This window comes from Ailuropoda melanoleuca, chromosome 1, assembly GCF_002007445.2.
Source record: "Ailuropoda melanoleuca isolate Jingjing chromosome 1, ASM200744v2, whole genome shotgun sequence".
In the NCBI taxonomy this organism is placed as follows: Eukaryota; Metazoa; Chordata; class Mammalia; order Carnivora; family Ursidae; genus Ailuropoda; species Ailuropoda melanoleuca.
The window spans coordinates 38,452,886-38,478,248 of record NC_048218.1 but is presented as its reverse complement, the minus strand read 5'-3'; the positions used below and the strand labels follow the sequence as shown (position 1 = coordinate 38,478,248).

The 25,363-nt window shown below is 35.8% G+C and overlaps 2 protein-coding genes across 6 annotated transcripts in view; both read right to left on the bottom strand.

Annotated features, from left to right (window-relative positions):
- Positions 1 to 860: 860 nt before the first annotated feature.
- On the bottom strand, positions 861 to 7,217 carry C1H3orf38 (chromosome 1 C3orf38 homolog). 2 transcript variants are annotated; one of them, XM_011234320.3, is made up of 3 exons: positions 6,745 to 7,217; positions 3,944 to 4,182; positions 861 to 2,246 (listed from the first exon to the last, which is right to left on the bottom strand). In XM_011234320.3, exons 1-3 carry the CDS (start codon positions 6,869 to 6,871, stop codon positions 1,566 to 1,568), a joined length of 1,047 nt encoding a protein of 348 aa, XP_011232622.2. In that variant the 5' UTR covers positions 6,872 to 7,217; the 3' UTR covers positions 861 to 1,565. The 2 variants fall into 2 exon arrangements, with proteins under 2 accessions (XP_011232622.2, XP_011232623.2); XM_011234321.3 differs by having other exon boundaries at positions 861 to 2,243.
- A 3,892-nt stretch (positions 7,218 to 11,109) lies between these two features.
- ZNF654 (zinc finger protein 654) overlaps positions 11,110 to 25,363 on the bottom strand; it is an 85,554-nt gene continuing 71,300 nt past the window's right edge. For 3 of the 4 annotated variants that reach the window (XM_011234323.3, XM_034657006.1, XM_019807627.2), the window contains 3 exons: positions 20,483 to 20,624; positions 14,819 to 17,168; positions 11,110 to 14,226 (listed from right to left, as the gene is read on the bottom strand). In XM_011234323.3, coding sequence (XP_011232625.2) covers positions 14,219 to 14,226; positions 14,819 to 17,168; positions 20,483 to 20,624 — 2,500 coding nt within the window. In that variant the 3' untranslated portion in view covers positions 11,110 to 14,218. The remainder of the gene's footprint in view (positions 14,227 to 14,818; positions 17,169 to 20,482; positions 20,625 to 25,363) is intronic. The other variant, XM_034656998.1, reaches the window with a different exon arrangement.

Genomic DNA, 25,363 nt, shown 5'->3' with positions numbered 1-25,363 from the left:
TTTCATCCCTTCAGTTAAACATTAGGTCCTACTGTGTTGCCCAACTGTGGGGATTCACAGAAAATAAAACATAGTTTCAATTCTCGAGAGAGCCTATCAGGAAGACTTCAAATTTCTAACATTGATTAAAAGAACATGCAAAGATTGCAGCCTGACTTGATTGAGCAAACTCGAATTCAAAAAGTGAATACTGAAGGTAGCTAGAGGCAACTTCTGCTCACCCTGAGCATCTGCAGTATACTTCTACAGTACTCATCATCAATACCACAAAGAAAACGGATGGGAATAGTTTTCAATTTTATCCTCTACTTAGGATATTTATTGAGTATATGTTATAATGATACTCTATACTGAAAGGAGAAAATGATAACCTGGCTTTAAACCTAAACAATATACTATTCTTATAGCAGACAGTAGGAATTTCCCTCCTTTATTAAGTTCTTATTTTAGGATGCATCAATTTGTACTCCTCATAAAAGGCATGGCATTAAAAAAACAAAAAAGATGAATTTTTTCCTCCTGCTTCCAAAATTCTTGTTACCCTAAATGTTCATGAAAAGAGTTAAAGGTAAGAAATTAACATGTACGACATATCATCACAACAATTCCCAGTTGAATTTTTCCCATATGGCATTTTTGTAAATTAAAATTACTAACTAAATCCAAGATCAGCAAGTAGTTGCCAAGTGATGAAGAATTTAAACCCTAAAGCAACTATGTAATTAATCTGGCAACTTATCCTTGTAATTCAAACCTACTAGAACAATCCAGAGGTGAAAAATCCTAACAATTTTAATTTATGATGTGGGAGTATATCTATATATATGTATATAGATATGCCCACCTTATAAATTTGCGTGTGTGTGTGTGTTTTGGGGGTTTTTTTGGTCACCTCTTCCAAGATCAATCAAGAGGAAATAGTAATTCATTTAAGTTAGAACTGGGCACACCTTTTAAAAAATTTCAACAGTATGTTTCCTTTATATGGTATTATAATAAATGTTCTATAAAACTGTTAGCTGAAGCCTTAGATAAGAATAAGGTCTGTTTTGAGAATAGCACTTATCATTGCCCAAAAGAGTTCAGAAAATGTTACAAATTTTAAGATATTTAGCTTGGACGAACTTTGAAAAGTTCCTCAAATTTTAATAAGGCAAAGTAAATTTTTCTCCACCTGCTAAATTATTGGACTTTTTGCATGAGACTGTCACTCAAGTTTTCTAAAATGATAACTTTGAGTTTACATTAAACCTTTCCCACATGAAAAGTACAGATATTAGCAGAATATTCACTAAGTAAAATGAAAATATTACCTGGTTTCTAAGGCACACCATTAGTTATACCATCTAAAGTGGGATTTATTTGATGAACTGCATTAGCTCTCAGAATATTTGCTGCAACTCAGGTAGAAAGAGGCAAGTATTCAATAATATGTTAGTCTATTGTCAAGAAAGATATTTCAATTAAAATATGTCAATCATCGCACCTGAAATCACTTAGACATTACTGATGTGACATTTGGAAAAGTTTCTGTATAGAGGGATTTTTAGACTGACATACAATGTTCAGTGCTTTAGAGGGTTGGGTAAACTCAGTTCTCTTTTGTTCAACAATGCCTCATCTCCACTGCATAAAGCTTGGTCTCCAGTTCCACTATCCAATGCCTGCTTTACATTAAGTTGTACTTCATTGGTACCACATAAAGTAATTACATTATAAAAGGCCTCTAGATCACTAGGTTCGAATGTAATAGCTGGTTTTGTTAATGTTCCAGGAGCAAGAGAACCCTCTCCAATAATTCTCAGGTTGGTAAATTTGATTTTCCACGTATTTTCCACAAAAGGGCAGCGTATGAGTCCAAAAATTTGTTCAAAAATGCCCAAACAAGTGTTCCCTCGGTGGACAGTCCCAGCAACTCCAACCATAACCAGACCATGGGGAGAAGAGGCACATTTCAGTCCATGGGAATCTAGGTTGGGACTAAGAAAAAGATACTCTTCTTTCACTAGTGACAGCAGACGAAGGCTCACAATTTCTGCTCCATAGTAGTCTATCACGTTTTGTTCAGAGGTGTTGTAATAAAACCTAAGCTTGACATCGTGCCAGAAGTGCTGTGGCCCCCACTCATCTTGAGGTGGTCCCAGAAAAGGATTCTGAGAATTAAGAAGTTCAAAGAACCAGTGACAGAATTCTTCTCCTAATCGACGAAAATCAACTTTTTCAGCTTTTTTATCTTCTTTTTCCTGCTAAGATAAATAAAATATAAAATATAACCAATATCAGTTCTCATATCCTTTTTCTATCTAGTCTGTTAAGAGCTAAGTTTTCATATACTGAGTACAGAAGAAGTAAATGAACTACAAGTTAACTCACTGAACCCATCAAGCAAACTGTTTTTCCAAAAAGGGGAAAAATCATTTTAGAATTTCCCAGCTTAAACATCGGAAAATTCAGCTAAGAAATTAAGGTTTAACAAAGTCTCTTAAAATTATCAGCATGAATAGTCAACAGTGATTTACGTTAAGTATTTTCTTGATTGTGGCAGTGGTTTCACAATGTCTGTCAAAACCTTCATACTGCATGCTTTATATGGATACACTTTGTTGCATATAAACTATACTAAAATAAAGCTGGCAACAAATAAGCATTTTTTACTATCTTTAAACCGAGTTCTAATACGACTGAAATACATTACTTATTATGACTGGCATTAATTTTATACTGTTATTTTTCTTTTTTACAAAAGGAAATGTTATTACAAAAATATACCTGATAAGCTTCTATTTTATTCATCTATGTGAATAGATGTGACTATTCCAGAGCACAGAACCTCATTTTGATGGTAAGAAATCTTTTATTGACAGAGCACCCATGACTGAATGTGTTTGGCTCTGTGTTTGGCACTTATGGACTATTTCCTTCTATTTTCACAAGCTAATGACATAGATACTATCATTATTATGCCTGCGAAAGTAAACAGGGCTCAGTAAAATCAAGTTAATTGCTCAAGTTCACACCTAGCATTCGGCAGACCCTGTTTGAAATCACATCTGTATGATTTCAGAGCCAACATTCTCTTTAGCACATTAAAAAAGTTCTTAGAAGAGTGTTTCCTAATGCGAAAGTAAATGCTTCTCACTGAAAAACCTCACTAATTCAAAGTATGTAGTTTAAAATATGCAAATTCATGGAAGGGGCTTCTGGAGTGGGTGGCAAATTTCTGTTTCCTAACCAGCGTGGTCATTACAAATGTTTTTGCCTTATGGACATTTATTAAGCTATATATTTGATTTGGAAAGGGGGGTGTCTTTCTGTGCTTTATTTAAAAAATAAAAAAATAAAATTTGCAAATTACCTAAAGTTCATAAATCAACATTTAAATATTCACACAATAGCTAAAATGTCCAGTGGCTACAAAGAAATAGGAACAGACAATGTCAGCTGGAGGAAATTATTACAAGAGGATTTTTTCTAGCTTAAAAAAAAAAATCTAATGCAAAAATTATTTAAGTTTGTCTCATGGAATTTTTACAATTTAACACCAATTTAATACCAAGAAAGTCTTCAAAATGAGACAGGGCTTACAACAGCATTCTTTTTGAGTGGACAAGAATATTACAGAGAACTAGAAGCTAAATTAAAATTAAATTGATCCTGCAGTCTATCCACTCTCTTTACAAATCAATAGTACTCGCTTGATAAAGTGATAAAAACAGTCTTTTCCTCACAAATCAATACAGCATTTTATATACATTATTAAATGTCAAAGATATTTTCTTTCTTTTAGGTACTTTACTGGTCTTCCCTTAGGATGCAAAGGTTATGCAGTAAAGCTAAATTATAAAAGCCAAAATATTATTAGCCATGTTTCCACAGATCTAGAATTATCTAAAGAGTTTAGACAGAACTATGATTTAGGGTGTTACTATAAGATCTATTTTACCTGTTGAAATAGTCTAACGTCCTCTGTCTTAACTGGCTCTGGTGTTTCCTTCAATTTCAGATGTAACTGCTTTTTCCAGTAATCCTTTGCATGCTGAATAAGATTGTGCTTTTCAGTAGCTGGAGGTACAATAACCCCCTGTGTTGCCAAGTACTTAAATATGACTTCTCGGTGGACTTTCTTACGCCTCAAAAGTTCTTCTACACTTTGACTGTACATTAATATTGCACGAACAGCATCTAGAAGGAAATTATAAAGATTAGTAGAAAATCATAAGTCACTTGTAAATCTGTCCAGGGTCAGCAGAAACCCAATCAAACAACATTTATAAATTCTTGTCATGGCATTACTCCTTTTGCATGAGATGGTAATTTTTAAAAACCAGGAAGTGGGTTGTCAGATTTTGGGTTTAAAAAAAATTTTTCTTTATGTTTTAAACTTCCCTACCTAAACTTACTTACCTCTTTCTTTCACTTCTCATAAGACAGTAAAAGTTCTGCATTTTCTTTTAAAGAATGACACGTTTTAAGAAAAAAATTTGTGCCAGAGAAAAAATTTTTTTTCTAAGAAGGACAATGGACCTAAATTCATTTATAATCCCTAACAAAGGTAAAATTACAGTATTTTAGATGTGCAAGGACTTTTAAACTCCTTACTTTATAGACAATGAAATATAAGGATGTATGAGGTATCAACAATTATGCTTCTAAGAAGTGGCAGAACTAAGAATTTTATTTTTTTAGTTTAAAAAATGTTATATTCAACAGATCAAAGATTATTTTTTTAACATGAAGAATACAGAATAGTAAAGAAATGAACTCCCATGTACACACCACACAGCTTAAGACATAAGATATTTCTAGTATCTTTGAGGCCCTCATTTTAACCCTCCCTACTTAATACTATTCCCTCCCTACTCACCCACCTTAGAGGTAGCTGCTATCCTAAAGGCTGTTTATCATTCCCTTGCTTTTGTTTATAGTTGTAGAGTGTAACAATGAACTCCTAAACAATACAGTTTGATTTTTTTAAACACTCTATAAATCCAATCCATATACATATATATTGTGTCTTTCATACTCTGCTTTTCACTTAATGTTTCTGACATTAATCTGTGGATATATGTAGCTCTAGCTAATTTTTTCACTGTTAATTCATTTAACCGTACCACAGTAAATTAAATGACTACATCACAAAGTATCTATCCTTCTGTTTAGATTTTTACTGGGTGTGTCCAATTATAAACACCATCACTTTGAACATTTTCATAAATGTCTCCCAGTGCACAGAAGGGCAAGCAGCATGAGGATCACGTGGGAGCTTGTTAGAAATGCTGAATTTCTGGGCTCACACCAAAACTACTGAATCAGAATCTACGTTTTCAGAAGATCCCTGAGGGACTGATTCACAGGCACATTCAAGTTTGAAAAGCTCAGGTCCAGAATATGAGCCCAGAAGTAAGCAAATAATTCCATTTAGGAGATGATGTCAAACTTGTTTTCCAAAGTTCTAATCTACACTCCTTCAATAATTGTTAAATTATTGACATTACAGAGCTGCTTTGCATGATCACATTTAGTTTTTTGCCCACCTGGTAGATAGGGAAAAACACTGTGTGTTTTGGTTTTCATTTCATTGCTTTTTAAAGAGATTATCTTTTCATAATAAATAAAGAGGTTATCTTTTCATATGCTTATTGCTTATTTTCTTTCTCTCTGAGAAGTATCTCTTCAAATCATTTAACATTTCTGTGTAGGGAAGTTTCTTTTTATTTGCTTTTAGACCCACCATCAATTAAACCCAACATTTTTATCTATTACAATTTTAAACTTACACTCACAAGGACTGTTAGGTGGTGATTAGCATGTGAAATATATAAATGCTTAAGAACTATATTCAGTCTAAAACTATTTGCATTCTAAATTCTTAGGAATTTTTTCTTTTAATGTTTGAAGAAACGTTAAAGTTTGAAGTTTCAAATGAACGATTTTCTTAAATGGCAAAAATGTAAATCCAATTTAAAAGCAGAGAAATACAGATTATGCGTTTGTAGTTATTTAAGTCATGCTAACACAGGAGTCTGGAGTTTTCACATTTTAAAGTAAAATTCGGCAAATTTAAAGTAAGACTGTCCAGATGATATGCCAAGTGAAATAAACACATAGGCTTCTTGATTACATTTTTATATGGAGTAGCTACAATCAGGCTGAATATTAATAACCCTTTAAATCTACTCTACCGAAATGTTTACTTGGCTCTGAAAGTAATGTATTCCTACTACGCAAAAATCATCTCAGAAAAAAATTAGATCCAAAAAGAGACATGGATTCAAACTACCTACTTTCTTATTACAGTAGTTGTTTTACCTACAAGGCTGAAAGCGTTTATGATACCCTCTCCAAAGCCTGAAGAAAAAAACCTGAGCAGCAGCAGCTGACTCCTCAGCTCAGCCGAAACTGAAAATGAGAAACACCCCGGCTCCCCGGAAATTCTGTAAAGACTATTCACGTACTCTAAATTCTCGAAAAACTCAGCATTTGCCCATACATCCAGCTTCCCAGTGCCACTACCTCCCCCGGGGATCTGGCGCTTCAGGGCTGCCTCAGGGTGCGCGGTGGCTCCCAGGGTGCGGAGCGGCGGCGGCGGCGGCCGGGGCTCTCCAGAGTTCCGCCGCAGTACATGTCGGGCCCCGTTCCGAGGCGAGGTCTCGCACCTCCTCAACTCCTACGTTCTGGCAACCTGGTGCCCGAGTGAGGCTTTGCGAGCGGCGTCCGCTCTTGGGGAGAAAAGTCAACACTTACCTTGGCGGTCCTCAGGCTGCACCAGGCGGTTGGTGATGGTGTCGCACAGGGCCATGATATCATCGTTGTCTAGTAGGCCGAGCAGGTTACGACAGCCCTCCATCTCTGGATAGCTGAGCCCCGACATCTCGACCCCCAAAAGGGGGGGGGGGGAGAGAGGACGACAGTAACGTCGTCCCTTCAGGCCCACCAGGCCGGCGCCTTGGCAACATACACCGGAAGTGCCTTGTCGTTCGCCGCCAAAGGGCCTCGGGTATTACAAACCCCTGGGCGGAAGTGATTGCCAACAAGGTCAATCAGGAAATACAGTGCTCCGACTTGTCGTTCCGGGCTGGACAGGACGGAGGAGAATCCAACGGATCTCACTTTAGGGACGTAACCGCGTTTGCACCGAGAACAGCGATCTTCATAAGGGACCTGGTTCCAGAAAGCGAAGCCCTGAAGTCTCAGGAGTCCAGCCTCCAAAAATGCGCCTGGGAGGGCTGCGCAGGTGCAGGTGCGTGGAAAGCGGGTGACGGTCCCTGCGCACAGCAAGCTCCCGTGATGCCGCGGGGCCGGCCAATGGAGGCGTCTGCTCCCCGCCCATGGGCCTGACCCCCGGGAGCGCTTGAACGTACTCTGAGGCCAGTTCTGAGTTGGGTGCACCTGTAGTTTCATATTCTTAAATTACGTAGTACACTGTTAAAATAATTCGGATTTATTCAGCATTAGACTATGAAAAGTTAAAAAAAAAAAGTCACCTATCCTATGCCATACCTTCTTGCTTTCGTCTCTAACAATTTGGGATCGGCTGTTAAGCTTGCATCCCGGTCCTCGCCGGCTTGGTTTTAGACGATGCTGCATCGCGAGCAATTTAGGGTTGGGGACTCTGGAAGCCAGATCACCAGGGCTTTACACCCCCATTCTCTAACTGTGACCGTGGACATGCTTCTTAGCATTTTTGTCCCTCAGTTTCCTATCTCGAAATGGACCTAGTAAAGTTAAGTACCTCATAGGGTTGGGGGCGGGGTGAAGGACAGTGCCTGGCACCCAGAAAGAAGTCAATGCATGTTAGCTGCTACTGTTCGTGTGGCAGCAACTCGTATTCACCAATGGGAATGTCATGCTCTGCTCGACCGAGAACGATGAGGAATCAGACTTAAACACATTGTCACTTGACTTTAGCCTCTTCCACATTTTAGGCATATTTTATATCTGTTAACATTTAATTAGGGTATTACCATTTTGTAGCTGAAATATACATGTCTGCAGATGCAGGTGAGCAAATTTAACGTTTTAAAAAATATCACAGCTAAATACCAGTTATAAAATAAACTGTAAATGTAGCGTAGGCATTCAAAGCATGGTTATACTACTTTGCCAGTGGATGTTACTTGGGGTATCATTTATTCAACAGATAAATATCCTCCATTTTTCATTGAGTATTAATGAGTGCCTCCTATGCTAGGTATTGAAGATTCAGAGAAATGACACAGACCCTCCTTCAAGGGCGTTTTGAGAGTGCTGCAAGTAAAGAGATGGCAAGTGCTCACCATGCTGGTGTGGGACCATATAGAAGGCATACCCAACCTTTTCTTTCATTCATTCCTTCATTTACAAAGGGGGGGGGAGTATTTATTGAGCACCTATTTGCCATTGTTCTTTGTGTCGGGAACAAATACAATTTCTTTGGAGTTTTCAGTCTAGTGAGATGAAATAGACAAATATATGAGAAACTATATACTGTGCCAGGAAATGCTATGGAGAAAAATAAAAGGAGGGGGATGGAGTGGATGTTGCTATTTTATACAGACTGTCAAGAAAGACTTCTCTAAGTAGTATTGAAAGAAAGACCTGAGGAGAGTGAGCGAAGCACAGAAGAGTTTTGTAGCAAGAAACAACAGTGGAGGTTCTAAGGAAGAAGCAGAGTGCTTGGCATGTAGGAAGGAGGCCAGAGCAGCCTGTTCAAGGAGGAGGCAGTGAGGTTAGAGCTGCAGTCAGGATTGATCTAGAGCAGGCTTTCTCAGTCGAGGCACTATTAACATTTTGGGAAGGCTAATTCCTTGTTTGGGGGCTGCTCTGTGCATTGTAGGATGTTTAACAGCATCCTTTGCCTCTACCCACTAGATGCCAGTAGCATCTCCTCCAAGTCGTGGCTACCAAAAATATCTCCCAATTTGCCAAATGTCCCTGGGGGACAAAATCACCCCCAATTTAGAACCACTGATACAGAACCACCTGTCCAAAAGTACTTTGAGATCATGAAAATGTTCTGTATCTGTGTTGTTCAGTACAGTAACCATCAGCCACATGTAGCTGTTGAGCAGCTGTAATGTGGCTCGTACGACCAAGGAACCAAATTTTAAGTTTTATTTGAATTTTAGTTAAATTTTAATAGCCATATGTGGCCAGTGGCTACCATATTGGATATTGCAGATCTAGAGCCCTGCAGGCCATCGTGACGACTTTGTCTCTTTTACCTGTCTTCATTTCTGTTACTCTCTCAGCCTCTTACTCCAGACTAGTCACAGTGCTATTTGACTGGGCCCCATGCTGTTTGTTCCTTAAACTTGCCTCTTGCTTTTATTTATTTACTTGAGAGACAGAGCAAGCAAGAGCGAGAGCAGGAGTGGCAGGGAAGGGCAGAGGGAGAGGGAGAAGCAGACTCCTCTCTGAGCAGGGAGCCTAAGAACATGGGGCTCTGTCCCAGGACCTTAGGATCATGACCTGAGCCAGACACATACGCTTAACTGACTGAGCCACCCAGGCACCCCCCAAAATTTAGCATTTCTAAGTTCTTACGTGATGTTAATTTTGCTGCTCCAGGGACCACACTGTAAGAATCACTGCTAATAGAAGAGAATGAAACATCAGTCACCTACTCCTGCCAGACTTCATCCTTTGTCTCTGAAATCACTGATCGCCAGGCAAGTCTGACTCTCTGTTTGGACATATTAGAGCCACTCATGCTCTGTATTTGCAGGGAAACCTGCATGGCAGAATGAAAACTGCATGGCATTATGGTTTTAGGAGGACACATCTGATTTTTCAATCCCACCTCTCCTGTGTGACTTCAGTCAAGTTATTTAATGTTTTTGAGCCTTGGTTTCTAAAACGCAGTGTTCATCATATCTGTCTTTGAGTTGTTTTAACAATTAGGGGTCACATATATAAATTAGCTAGTACATAGTAATTTAGTAAAACAAAAGAGACATTTCTTCTCCAGTGTGTAGCACTCATAAATAAGGCATGAACCTCTCTCCCACTTTAGTTTTAACTTCATGTAATATTGGATTGCTGCTCCATTTCACATCTTCATATATAGCCAAAACTTCTGACCCTTTTATTAGTTGATTCTTGAAACCAGTATGGAATTTATATTAAGCTCTGAAAAGCAACCTCATTTGTTTATCTTGGAAGCATACTTAGTAATATTTTATTGATTTCCAGAATTCCTCAAGTCTCAGGAAAGAAAAATGAAAAGTCTAGATAACTCCAATACCTTTATCTAAATACCTCAATACATTTAATAGTTTAAAATCATCTGACCAAAAGTATAGACTGAGAATTCCAGATCTCAGCTCTAGAATGCTTCAGTTAACTTTCTCAGTATTTTTCAAAGCATGTTTGCAATATGTGCACATCACTGCACATAGCACCATCCTTTCATTTGCATTGCTCTCATCGCATCAAACAGGGTCTTTTTCTACTTCAGCCCTCTTTTTTTTCTAGTTGCAAATTATAGCAAAAGGTGTAGGGGGTTTTCCTTTGTTAGTCAACCAAAAAAGTAGGAGCCCTCATGCCCAGGGACCTCGCTTTTAGCTACAGATTAATTGGTTACATTAGCAAAGCACTGAAATGCTTTATGGGAAGTCATCTTCATCAGAAATTTATATGCTTATTTCAAAATGACTCCCCAGTGTTTGTTTTTGAGTTCCACCAGATGCTCTTCATCTTTGAAAATTTACCAACAGAGATAAATCCATCCACTGTCTTTCATTTAGAGACTTCTGTTATTTGTGTACCTACTAAGTTTGCAGAGGGTANATGTGGGGCTCGATCCCATAATGCCGGGATCACCCCCTGAGCCAAAGGCAGATGCTTAACCACTGTGCCACCCAGGCGCCCCCCAAAATAACTTTAATGCCAGTATTCTGTCAAGTTGTAATTCCTGTAATGTGGACGTTAGTTAAAATAATGTCTAAATGTTTTATGTAAACTTCTAGATTTTTCTGTTTTAAAATGTTTTAAAAAATTAATAATCTGAATATGGTAATATTAACTGAAATAATTCATTCTCTTATGAGACATAATAGAAATTATTTACTACATACCTTAAGCCTAATTCCTTTTGAAGCAGTGTGCTACATAAAACTGAACACTTCATTACCAACAAGGACAATGTTTTATTGAACAAGTCTATGTACAGTACAAAAAATTTCTTGAAATGAGACGCTATTGTTGAATTATTGCAGTTCAATGGCTCAGTTTTAATTTGTACTCTTATAAAATGCAAAGTAAAATAATTTAATGTTCAACAAGGAAGCACAAATTTCCTTTCTTGCTGAATCTGTAATATCTTTCACATATTAACAATTCCAAAATGCATATGCAGCATTTAGGCATTCTGAAAAGGTGTTTTACAGTACCAAATAAATTAAAAGATAAACACTATCATCCCTTTTAGGTTTTTCATCCATACAACAGTTTAAACCAAACATGAAAGGAGTACGGCTGAACCTTCAAGTGTGATTTGAAAAGAATCACAAGTTCAATGTTATAAGTTATCTACTCATTATATAATTGGTGGTTTAAAAAAATGAATATGGCTAAAGCCCAAAGTACCAGTGTCCTTGTCCACGGAGATCCCTCTTTTCTGTAATATCTGAGCAGCAAAAATTCAGATTTGCTATTTTCTTGACCTTACTGAAACAGCAGAAAGTTTATAGTTAATATTTTGATGAAATTTTTATTAAAAAAAATGATTGAAAGTTGGTCCATGTAAGATAAGCACATCCTCAAAATAGAAGGAATAGAAAGTAAAAGAGAAGAATCTCAGGAATAAGAAAGCTTCCTTTTCTTCTGACTCCCAAATTAGAACTGTTGGAAGTTTATGCACCCCACAAAAGCAAAGTGATGTCAGCTTATGCTTTATAAGACATAAATAATGAAATGTACACATACTTTCAATAGCAATTATTTGAGAAGTATATAAAGAGGTTTAGAACAGCATGGCCAAATAAATTTTATAAAACATACCTTGATTTAATTATATATAAACCGATTTGATCTAAGTGTTTCAGAAACAGTTTTCCCTTAGCAACACAAAAGTAGAAATAAAACCTCAAATTAAAGACAAAATTAACAAGTGGATTATGTTTAAAACATCTTGGTATGAACTGCAGAATGAATGAAAATAATTTGCAGACGTGGATTTGTCAAGAGATACAACTTATAAAATTAAAAGTTAAAAAATGTGATAAAATGTTAAGCTGTAATTTTAAACTTCTGGAAAATGTACAAAGCAGAAATTATATTTCAAAAAAACTTCATTGTCCAAATGAACTAGTTTCCAAACACTCTTCATTACATGATATATTTTATACTGAATGAAAAGAACTCAAGTATTTTATTTTCAGTATCAGAAAGTAGAGAAAATGGGGGGTTTGTTTGTTTGTTTGTTTTTTGAGTTGACCCTAAAGGATTTAAAAAGCTGACTGAGTTGTGTTTACTTATGTTATTTAAATGTAAATTCCACAGCCTAATGTAGGCTACACAAACAAAACAAAAACCTTAATTTGATGGAAATGGGACTCATGACTATCAATTGCATAGTGAATGAATAAATAAACTAATAAAATTGGGCAAATTTTTTTTTTTTGAGATCTTTCATGACTTGGAAATCCTGATTTAATAAAGTCTGGATGCTACCTTGGAAGAAATGTTCCCTTCCTTAGTGACTGCATTCAAGAAGCTTAATATCCAAAAATTTGTAATAGTAGAATCCAGTAAGATTATCTGCTTTGAACAAAAATACATCAGTTGGAATAACTGGAATATTTGGTTGACCATGGTACATTAGTAGCTCCATTTTTTAAGAATTTGCCTTTGTATTTTTGTTCATTTTATCCCTGCTATAGATTAACACACTAACAGGTAAAAGAAGGTCTTTAAGCTTCCTCTTTTAGAGAATGTACAAGTGGAACATATCTGAGAGGGTATTTTAAAAAACATTTTGGGTTTTAACAATTCATTTGCCTAGTAAGTTAAAATCTTCCTTAGGAAAATTACTGGTCATCAAGGAAAATAAAAGCATCAATATATCTTAACTGTGTTCCTGCTGTGCAAATTTTTGTAAATATTTCCTTTTATATATAAAAATTACTATTCAGACCAAATTCATCACTAATAAATAAGAAAGCATGAGTAGTATGGCTTATTTTAGTATTAACTCTCCTAACTGAATAAAACCAATGAATTCTTGACCTGATTTTAGCTGACATATTTTTTTACAGCCAGTTATTTTTATAGGACTGTACTTAGATAACTCACATTAATGTCTAAAAGGACCTTACTATGAATCATCAAGCAATGTCCTAACACTACTCTATATACAAATAGAAATATCCCAGTGTGCTTATACCATTATTCACATTGAGTTATTTGCAATTCAGTGTCTTCCTTCAATTAGATAGCCTTTATGGTCTTAGATTCCTCCCATCTCTCCCCAAAGTTACTGATGGTACTACCTCTATTTGACACTGCTGCCTTTAAATACCATTGGTATTACAAAAATGGAAAGTGGAAGGTTCTATTAAGAGCTTTTTAGCAAAGTGTTGTTTTGTTTCCTTTTTTTAATTTTCAATGCTGGCATAACATTCATTGAACTCTGTCCTGTCTAATCAATCATCTTGGAAACAAGTTACAATCTTTTATGGATAGCATGGTGATAAATCAAGTTTTATTTTCATATATCAGTTTCTAAATTATAATAAACCAAATACCAATAGTTCTTTAAACCATGTTTGAAGAGAAGGGAGGACATAATCTGATTATGCATGACAAGAAAACAAATCTCATTTGTAGAATACTTTAAGTTGTTTATTGTAAACCAACCCCCCCCCTTTTTAATAATGGATTAACTTTTCCCTTTCTGTAAGGCCATAGCTGGTTTTTCTTTCTGACTAGTTGCCTGAACATGTTTCTCACATAGGTGAAACTGAACATGCTGCATTAATAGTCATCAGCTTTTGAAAAAATGTGGTTTTCTGGATAACTGGTACTTTGGGAGTTCTGTAATAACCCTTTTGGAGTCTGAACCAGCACATCTCCTCTCTAAGTTCATTCTAGAAAATGTGCTTTGTCTTTATCTTTAGTAATCCAAGACCGCTTGAAAATTAAGGCCATCAGGAAAATAGCAAACTCATGATGCAATTTCTTGCAGTGCTTTTTTCACACTACTGCTTGATCGACAGATCTTTCTGAAACATTTTTATCAGGCACCTGTAAAACAGAACATGTCTGTTAATTCAAATTTTATAGTTCAACTGGAATTCTAAGTCAGATTCCTGTCTATACTCTTACTCATTCAAAAAAATATTGATATTAGTAGAAAGGCAAGATCTTCTTTTGCTCAATTTTGTCTTTCAATTATTTTCTGGTTCTTTTTCACTTCTGTTTCTGTAAAAGAAGCTCAACTTCACTTGGTTTGTATTCTGGGATGCAAATGAAAAACATGTCCATCACAATTACTTTGTTTCTAAACCTTTTATTACATGAAATTTGGGAAGAAGAAATGCCTCAGACACAGTGAATGAGTATGATCAAAGAGTATGAAAAACCGTGTCCAAGTTCTGACTTCCACAAGTTCATAGGCTATACCTATGCAAATTACTTAACTTGTGAAATTTCAGTTTGATCTATAAAACAGGAGTAGTAACATCACCTAATAGTGTCTATATGGATTAAAAGAATTAATGTATGGGGTGGTGCTTTATTATCTGTGCTATACAAATGTTAACTTTCTTAACCTCATAAAGATCTATGGCATTTTCTATTTCTACAGATACACCTATTGAGAAGATAGAAGACTTACTTTCATCATCTGAATCAAATCCAAAGAGTGTCTGACATTTCTTTTGTGCAAGGTGAGCCTCAAGTGCTTCTGCATTACAGTAGGTGGTCAGGCATTTGCCACATCTTAATCTTTTCATGGATTTTTTACAAACATTATCTTGATCAGAACAGGCATCTACTCTGTCAGTCAGAAATTTTCTGCGTTTTGGCATACTAAGGTACCGTTCATCAAGGTAACTGGGAGGCAGTGGTCTGACATATGGCTTTGTTAAAATTAAGCCATATGAAGTATGTTCACTCGTCAGATTTGGTTTGGAAGGTGGTGCCTGAGATACTGGCAGGGTATTATGTTCTTGTGGTACAACACTGGGTAAAATGGAACCGTTTTCTGTCCTGATTCTATTTGTATCAACTTTCAAAGCAGGATCTGACGAAACTAACGGTGTCTGCTCTGTTCCACTGTGTCCATTGACTAAATCACTAACACTACAATTATTTTCAGAATTTGGCTCTATGTCAGGCATCTTTTGGTCTGTCAAGCTTATATCAGAAACAGCGTCATCAGAATGTTCATTTCCATTCTGAACTAAACCATCTGTTTTCTTTTCCATACTTTCTGTACATGTCTTTGGTTCTGTGGAATCTTTCCTTGATTTGCTAGTAGAAACTGGCAGACTAATAGTTTGTTTCTCATTACTAGATGAGTCTTTTTCCTGATGATTAGGATTTGAGTCCATAAGAACATCCCAAAGAATTGTTTCACTTGGTTGTGCAGATGATTCTGGTGTTTTACTTAAATAGTGCTGAGCCTCATGTTCATATAGCAGAGGAAGATCTTCAAAAAGCTCGTGGCATTCTGGAAAACTACACTGAGCTTGAAATATCCTGTGACTTTTTGTGTGCTGAGCAAGCTGGAAGGGCAACTTAAACGACTCATTGCAATTAAAATGCAAACAAAAGTACACATTTGGATAGCTGTGTCTATTAAGGTGATCTATAAAATGTTGGGAATCTTCAAATTGCCTTTGACAGAATTTGCATTTTCCTTTGCTCCACTTCATGACTGTTTGCCGCACGTTTAAATCAGTTGGATGTACAGTCCTAGCGTGTTTATTTAGAAATCCAATTCTTTTAAATATTCTGACACAACCAAGAGCAGGACACTTAAAGTTTCCTTCTTGATCTGTGGCATATATGTCTTTTGGATGGCACACAGTTCCATTGATTTTATGAAGTACTGAAGTTTCTTGATTCAGGTCATAATCATCGTCTTCGTAATCACCTTCTTCATCCTCTTCCTCCTCATAGTCATCCTCACATACAGGCAAAGGCTCTGAGACATTATTTAAAGAAGTATCAGGACTTCCATTTTCAATCATGTTTTCAATAACATCTTCTGATACACTTACAGGAATTTCAATGAATTCAGCCACATGTGCAGGGATGACTTCTTTGTTTCCATCACTGGAAGCAGTAATTGTCTCTATTGCCAAATCTTTATTACCAGAATTGCCATTTTCAAATGAAATGAAAGTATCAGAACAATTTATTTCTTCCAAAGCAGGGATTTCCTGATCCTCCTGTTGAGCTGAAGCAATTTGCTGTCTTTGTATTTTCTTAACATGATTCTTTAAATGCTTCTGCATAAGTCCTCTGTTTCTAAATTTCCTACCACATATTACGCATGAAAAACTACCCTTTTTCTGATGAGCCTGGGCATGCCTTACGATGTGACCACCTAGAAATTCCTTGTTACATAACATACACCGATGCCTTGGGACGTTGTGATCTACTTTGGAAACATTAAGAGCCATAAGATTTTTCTTTGTATTAATGTGACCCTTAGGTTGCACTCTAGATACATCATCAGGATCAAGCTCTCCAGTGCTCTGGTCTGTAAGAGAGTCCAGCCCTTCATCTAAACCTCGCTGTTCCACTGCCTTTTTTAGATTACCTGTAGAATTTTCCAGTGTACTTTCATTTAGAAATCTAACTGCTGATTTATCACTCAATAATGCTACACAGTTTTTCTTAATCATTACAAAGTTCCAGAATTCGGGATCAAAAAACAATCCCTTTTTCAAAATTGGAAGTAATTCAAAACGAACACGATTTTGAACACTACTTGTGCCTTCATTATATTCCTCATCTGGACGTTTGTAAAGCTCTTCAACAGTATGATAAGCTTCCAAGGAGCGCTCAAGAAAAAATATTGAGAGTGCACAAATCCTGAGGATCTCCAAATCATTTGGCAAAAAATGTGCAATTGTTTTATAAATTAAGCATTTAGTTTTGGGATCATCATGAAGATCTAGCTGTAGAGCACAACCACATATTTCAACACAAATTTGTAGGCCATCTTCTTCAACCTAGAAAAGGAAAAATATTGCTACTAAATACCTTTGTAAAAAAACTAATATACTTTTATCATTTTAAAATACAACTCTCTGGGATGTCTGGGTGGCTCAGTCGGTTAAGCATCTGCCTTTGCCTCAGGTCATATTCTCAGGGTCTTGGGATCGAGCCCCACATCAGACTCCTTGCTCAGCGGGGAGCCTGCTTCTCCCCCTGCCTGCTGCTGTCCTCCTGCTTGTGCTCTCTTTCTCTCTCTCTCTCTCTCTGATAAATAAATAAATAAATAAATAAATAAATAAATAAATAAATAAATAAAATCTTTAAAAAAATAAATAAATAAAATACAACTCTGAAATGAAAGCTGAATAAACATAGTATTTCAGGTGTGCAGTTTTCCTCAACAGGCAGCCTTGTTTAACTCTTTTTTAATATATAAGTAAATCTTTCTTTTTTAACTTGAGAATAATCTGGAAGAGACAGCATTTTAGCTTCCAATTCATTTAATTTTCAAATTTGACAATTCCTACTAACCATAATACAAAATGCCTCATAACCTATGGTGATTAAGGTTTCTTACAAATCCAGCCCAATTTATTTTAGGTACCAATCTCACATTCTGAGGCAGAAGGTTAAAGTAAATGTATTTAAAGCATTTATCAATTTTAACATTTATCAATGTTAAAAAAAAGAACTATATTTTTTTTAAAAAACTGCTTACAGAAACTCATAAATCGGCACTAAAAATATTACTTATTAAGTAATATTATTTATCCAAGTAAGAGGAAAAGTGTGGCCCACATGAAGAGGGCAATTACAGTCTTTCCAAATCTAATAAAAATCAGTATAATGAACCTACTTGAAAATTATTTGAAAATTATTCAAGCTTTGAAACTTTTACTGGTGACTCAAAGATAACTGCACTTGGGAATTTACTGTCCACCTACCTTAACTCAAATAATAAATAGATTTGGAATGATATAAATGCTTGTTTGAATAGAAAAAGACACAATAATAATGTCTTTAAAAGTGTGTGCGTGTGTGTGTGTGTGTGTGCATGTGTACTGCCTGCATCTGGTATACTATAGATGACAGGGAGGAACACTACCTTGCCAACCTCATGTCTTCATCGTCTCTTACACACTGTGTAACCCTATTTAATTACTAACAGTTCTACAAGCAGACCTTAATTTTGCACATCATAATCCCACTTTATCTAGCTAGTAAATTCCTATCTATTTCCTATTCATTTGCTAAGAATCAGTTTTACCCTGAAAGTTTTTCTCCCCTTTCATTCTGGCCCCAGCTCTGGGGCAGAGTTAAACATTCTCTATTCTTTCCACTGAGAATAGTTATATTTATTTATAAAAACCACATACATAATTGTTTTGTAACTGTGTATGCCCTACCCCCTGACTTTGAATTTTTAAATCACAGAGACAGTATCTCATTTTTTGTATCCTCCTATCATTAGCATAGAAGTCGGCATATAGTGACCTTTGAATAAATGTTTGCAAATGTGAATGGGAGCAGGTCTATTCTACTGACTTTAGCTTCCTACTGTAAATCCATCATTTCAGCTTGGAATCCTTTTCTGAATTCAAATTTCTTATTTCCGATTATCTGTTATAATTAGATATTCCCATCTAGATTTTCCAGATAGTGAATTCAAAATTCACTGCTTCAAGAACAGAATTCCTTCTCTTTCTCCTAAGTTCTATCTACATCCTCTGTCTTAACTCATGAAATTATCATGTACCCAGTTGCCCAAATCTAAAAATTTTAAGATCATCACAGAATGTAACAGGCTACTTCCTTACCTGAAATCCTTCAACAATTCTAGTATATTTATAGACTGAAGTTCTAATTTTCAGTGCAGCATGCAAGCCCCCTAAGGATTTCCAACAACCACCCCCCACTCCATAACTTCCTACAGTCTCTTTGATTAGCCTCATCTCCCACACACCTCCCCACATTTCTCCTACCCTATTAATGCCGATAGAGAGTTGTGAGAAAAACAAGTAATACAATGAGGCAAAAATGTTCTGTAAACCACAAAATCCTCTACATGTTAGTATTATCCTCCTCTATCATTCAAAACCCAGCTTAAAGCATCTTCCTCTGTGAAGCCTTTACAGATATGCCATCTGTAATGTCTCATTCTTCTGAACTCACACAGCATTGTTTGTGCCTCTTTTCATAGTCCTGGACATATAAATGATCTATTCCATCAGTAAAGATGTTTTTAGCAGAGTATAAAGAGTTAAGCACATTTTTAATATTTATTTCATCTTTGAATTTTTCCTTTCATATTCTCAGGTTGACTAGATGTGAAAATAAGAAAGCTTTATGATAACTGCATGACCTTCACCTATATTGAAAAATTTTTTATAACAAAAAAATCTTTCAACTTGTGGTGCAAATAGGAATCCTATGTAAAAAACATATATGGATACATTTTTTTTTTTTAAGTTTTATAGGTGATTCTATGCACTTCAAATGTTGAAAAGGATTCTATAGCATAGTTTTGTTTCTTTTCCCTTTTTGATGGGGGCAGAGGTTAACTTTGAAAATGCATTTGAATGACATTTCACTATTTAATAATGAAGCCATGAATGCAGTTAGTAAAATAAATAGGAAATTTATAAAATTCTCTGAGTACAATGCTGCTAACTTTATATCATAGAGATATAATCACTACATGGTCATATATCTAATGAGTGACATGATACTGTGATAAATGCATAAATATAAGAAAAATTAAAATATATTATTTAATGGATGCTGCCTGTATATTTAAAAGTAACCCATATAAAGATTCAGCTAAATGGAACTACCTAAATTGTAGGATAGCTTTATCTTTCTTACCTTTGTATTCAAAGTTCTGTTAATATTTGAGGGGGGAAAAATGAAAGGATCTGTAGGATCCCATTTCATGTCAATGTAAGAGTCATGTGGAACTGTACCCACTTTTAAGTGACCCATGAAGAACTTACTTCAAAATTATTTTTAAAAACAGGTAATGGATTTCACTATTACTTTAAATACTCTAAAAATTTGTCAGGTTTCAAAAATGCTTCAAAATTCATTGTTCCTTTTTACCTGAACACCAGACTTAAAACTATGAACTATATTTTTCTGTGAAAGTGAGCAGGTATTACCTATAGATATACAAAATTCATTTGCAAATAAGTTAAGATTCTACAAACATAATATATGGGAATGTGGCCTTAAAATCCTCCTTCCCTTCAAATAAATTTTATCATAAAAGATTCAAGTTTTGGTGAAGTATCATTTAAACTTAATTTAAAATTAAGGGTATCCTATTTACCTCATCTTTAATGATTTTCATGAAAGGAAATATGACTCTCACATTAGTTGCTGTTCTTAAAAGCTGGTAGCATTGATCTACAAAAACTTGTTTTGAAGGATTAGACTTAAGCTGAAGTTTACTCCATATGAAAATCAACTCCCTGTAAATGAGAAAAAAGAGAAATATCAAAGATACAGTTTATTCAAATACAGATATTAGCTATCTTTTGCTGATTCTCTAAGTACCCTGGCTGGGGTGTATACAAAGTGGGCATAAATGGATGTTACGTTAACCTCTGAGCTACTTCTGCTGTGTGGGACTAATAGAAGCTGGGGGGAAAAGAGATCAGAATCTTACAGTGGTAAGGAATGAGTTCCAATCATATGCTGACAAACCTGAGCACCTCTAGTACATAACAAATTCTAATCCCTGTGTATCAATATTAATGATACTACTTTAAAAAAATAAACTTTGGTCTTTAATACCTACTTGTAAATTTAGAAATCAGTTTTGTACACTTTCTGCAAAGAAACCCAAAGTACTATAGGTTAAAAGTGTAAGATATTATAGTACAGATTCTGAAATTTTATCTGCTTATCCATTAAGATGGAATACTTTTAAACAGACAAGCTATGGACCATTTAAAGTATTTCACAGGTAGATTCTTTTCTAAAATACAGCCAATGTTATTAGACAGACAAGGTAGGAGCAGGGGGTTTTGAGACAAAGGAAATCATAAGATAGAACTGATATATTTAGATATCACAAATTATAACTCTTTAAAATGTGTCAAGTGACATAAAGCATCATAATCTAAAAACTATTAAAATAATTGATAAAAATTTTTTAAAGTAATTTACTGAGGATATACTTTGAGCCCAACACATACAGCTTATTTAGTCTAAGGACAGCATGACTACTATCATGAAAGTGCCACACAGTCTACTTAGACAATACAGAAAACACAAAAGAGAAAACGATAGCAAGCAGCAGAGAAGAAATAAAACCAAAATTCTACTTCCATTTCCTTCTAGCTCTGTGGGTATTCATAAGTTACAGTCACAACTCCACTTTTTTTGCATACATAAAAAAGCTCACCAGGTTTCACACCTTGTTCCCAAATCTCTGGCTCTTACTTCAATCCCAATTTCCATACCTGGGTATTTCAATTTAGATTGCTGTCTATCACCAGAACCCACTTAGAACGAGTAATACTCCCGCAAAACTGATTATCTTTTCCTAGGTCAGTCAATGACACTAAACATTTCTCAAACCTGTCTGGTTCTAATCTGTTTATTTCCCATAGCCTATGTATTTCAATTACATTTTTGTTCACAACCATACCAGGCCTTCTCAGTGCTACTACCTCAGGTGCTCTAATCTTACACATGTACTTCTACAGGGGTTGCTAAACTGATCTGTTCCCAGACTTTCAAATCATTTCATTCAGTGTATTCCATATGTCACATAGTATTAATAGCAACAAAAATATGGGTTTTGGGGTCAGAAGGATAGGATTTTAATCCTGTGTACTCTTCGAGGTTAATTAGTTAATGTGCTTTGTTGATTCTCATTTTGTTTATGCTAATTTACTGTACTTGGAAAGTACTTCATTTCTAAGATAAGCTTATCTTCAAAGTCCAATATCAAGTAACTTCTTCCTGAATGCCTTCATAAATACCCCACACTAAAGTGACAACTACTTCAGAACAGATCTTATCCCTCTGGTTGATTTCATGCCTTTCATATATTTCCTTGTTGATATTCTGTAGGTCCTGTTCCCCCAACTATTACTACATTGTAAATCTCAGTGACACATTATATAGTAGTGGCAAGAACATGTGACTTGGAATAAGAGACTCTCAATAAGACATTATACACTGACTGGTGTGATATTACCCAGTTCATAGTGAGCCACCTTTCTCTGGGAAGTAGCCCTAACTACACAAGGTTGGAACCCCAGTGCCATGTTTCCTATGTGAACCTCGTCACCATCCTTAAGATATTAAATTAAGGGTAGGCAACTGACCCCAGTTAGGCCAGTCAGAGTCCCTGGAATGTTGTCAACTCTAAACTATGAAGGCTGGAGACTGTTGACATTCCTTCCAGTCTACAACAGGAAAGAATGAAGTAAACTGGCAGAAAAGAGAAATCAGTGTCCCTGGTAGCAGTTTTATTTGGGGACCTATTATATCTCTGCCCCCCCCTTTTTTGGTCATACCCCAGTATTTTTTCCATGTACAATACCTTTTCCCTAAACTAATTAGACATAGGATGCTATCACTTGCACATTGATTAGTATAAATCCCAACCCCATTTTGTTACTACCTATGTGGCTTTTATCTCTTTTATCCACAGTTTTCTTACACATAAAAAGAATTGACAAAGGTAAGTGAAAACACCTAGGTGAAATATCTAGTATATACCAATGCTTAATGAATCACTGATTTCCTATATTCTTTCCTTATCTTTATAGTCTTAATAGTACCAAGCAGTGAGATTAATTCAATAAATATTTGGTAGTTAATAAACTGGTAAAAAAAAAAATGTATCCCTAAATGCTAAGAGCATTTAGAAGGAATCTCTTGAAGAAATATATTAAGGGAAACTGTAGACATAGAATCATATAAAGATGATGGTAGACATTCTAAATAAGGGGTATTTTATGAACAAAGGGATGAGGTAGAAGGCAAGAAGATTAACTATTCAAGAAGACATGCCATATCTCTGCAACAGATTTAAAGAGGAAAGAAAATGATAGTTGGAAGTTATGGGAGGTTATTCCATTGCATTCAATTTTACACAGATGAGTGTTTAACATATTAGAAATGTATATATTCTCCAACTTGCTCCAAAGAATAGGTTGAGACTCCTAATAGACATCCTTAGGATACAGTATTATTATTATTTTTTTTATTTTTTGAAGAGAGAGATCTTATTTCCCTTTGTCTCTGTTAAATCAAGATGAAACTTGGTGAACAAAATGTAATCTCAAGATCCTCATAAATTTGCCAGAAAAGGGCTACCAATATGGATTTAAGCTTTCTAGAAAGCAAAGCAGAAATCTCAGGATATGGTTATGAAGCTCTTTTTGACTGAATTTACAAAAGGGTTCTCAGGTTTTACTTATACAGTGGATTTTGAAGGAAAACAAAATACCCTGAAAACAAATGATAGTCTTCTTTGCTTATCAGCAAACACTGTTTATGAAGTTTACATTTTCTTTTCAAACAGAGGGTCCTTTAGAAAACACAGAACCTATATGGTATATAAACACATTTCCCAGGTAACTAACTACTAATAAAATCATCAACAAGTTGCAGAGAATGCAGGCTATAACAAGATCTACAGCCACCCTTACAACATAGATTTTTTAAATATATATTTGACCTATGTACAGTAAGTAGTATTTAATAGTAGAGGCTGTGAGTCAGGCTGCCTGGGGGGTATGAATCCTGGCTTCATTATTAACTAGTTTCATGGCTTAGGCTTAACAGTATCTACCCCATAAGATTATTGGAATAAATAAGAGAAGACATATACAAAATATAGCCTATAGAAAGCACTCAGTAGATATTAGTAACTGCTATTATTATTACTAGTATTTGTTATTAGCAATAGTGAGAGAAATTGGGTTGGTAACTTGCTCCACTGGCTTCAGATAGAGCAAAACTGAACTGTGGATCAGGTTCTGTCCACAGAAAGGGGAGATGAGGTTAAGCTGGTTCATAGGGAAGGCCAAAATTAAAGACAACACAGACCCTATAGGCTGGAAAGAATCCTGCTCTTCAATTACGGTGAAAATCAATCTTTAGAAGCAAGAAAAAAGGACCCCAGCAATTCAGAAATATAGAGAAGAGGTAGAAGAAATAAGAGAGCAGGCAATCAGAACTCCGCCTACTCAGAAGGAAAGATAAAGGAACAGTTAGGCAGCTGGGAGTTGCATACCCAGCTTCTATTCTTAGAGGGTGCCAGTGGCTGGGGGCAGGAAAGATAGGCACTCTTCTGTTTTTGTTTTTTTTTTTAAAGATTTTATTTATTTATTCGACAGAGATAGAGACAGCCAGTGAGAGAGGGAACACAAGCAGGGGGAGTGGGAGAGGAAGAAGCAGGCTCACAGCGGAGGAGCCTGATGTGGGGCTCGATCCCAGAACGCCGGGATCACGCCCTGAGCCGAAGGCAGACGCTTAACCACTGTGCCACCCAGGCGCCCCAGGCACTCTTCTGTTTTTAAGGTCCCTCCCTAAAGAGTAAAATGGTTAGCCAAAAGAAGAAAATAAAATATCTTCTTGGTCTTTTTGTTTCTTTGTTTATACTTGAGATTCCAATATACTTATGAGTATATTAAAATGAAAAGGCTAAAGATATCCTGTTTAAATATCTTAATATAGCCAAAGTCAGAACATTCCTTTCCTCCTTTCCCCACAGGAAAAGACCTACTATAATAGTTATGACTATATTCTGTTTCAGAATAACTACATATCAAGGAATGATAATACCTTAGGGGCGCCTGGGTGGCTCAGTCGGTTAAGCGCCCGACTCTTGATCAGCCCAAGTCATGATCTCAGGGTTGTGAGATTGAGCCATGGGTTGGCATGGAGCCTGCTTGAGAGTCTCTCTCTCCCTTTCCCTCTGCCCCCCACCTCCCTCTCTCTAAAAAAAAAAAAAGAGAGAAAGAAAGAAAGAAAGAAAGAGAATAATACTTTAAAAACTATTTAAAATTGTATGTCTTACCACTGTCTCTTGATCCCCTCTATTTGAAATTCCAATTTACATGGTAAACTTTTTAATACAAATTTGCAATAATTTAACTAAAAGTATACTCCTCTAGAAGATAAGCCCAGTAGTTTCTAGAGCCAGCTCAGCTACTAATTAGCTATTTGTATCTCTGAGTCTGAA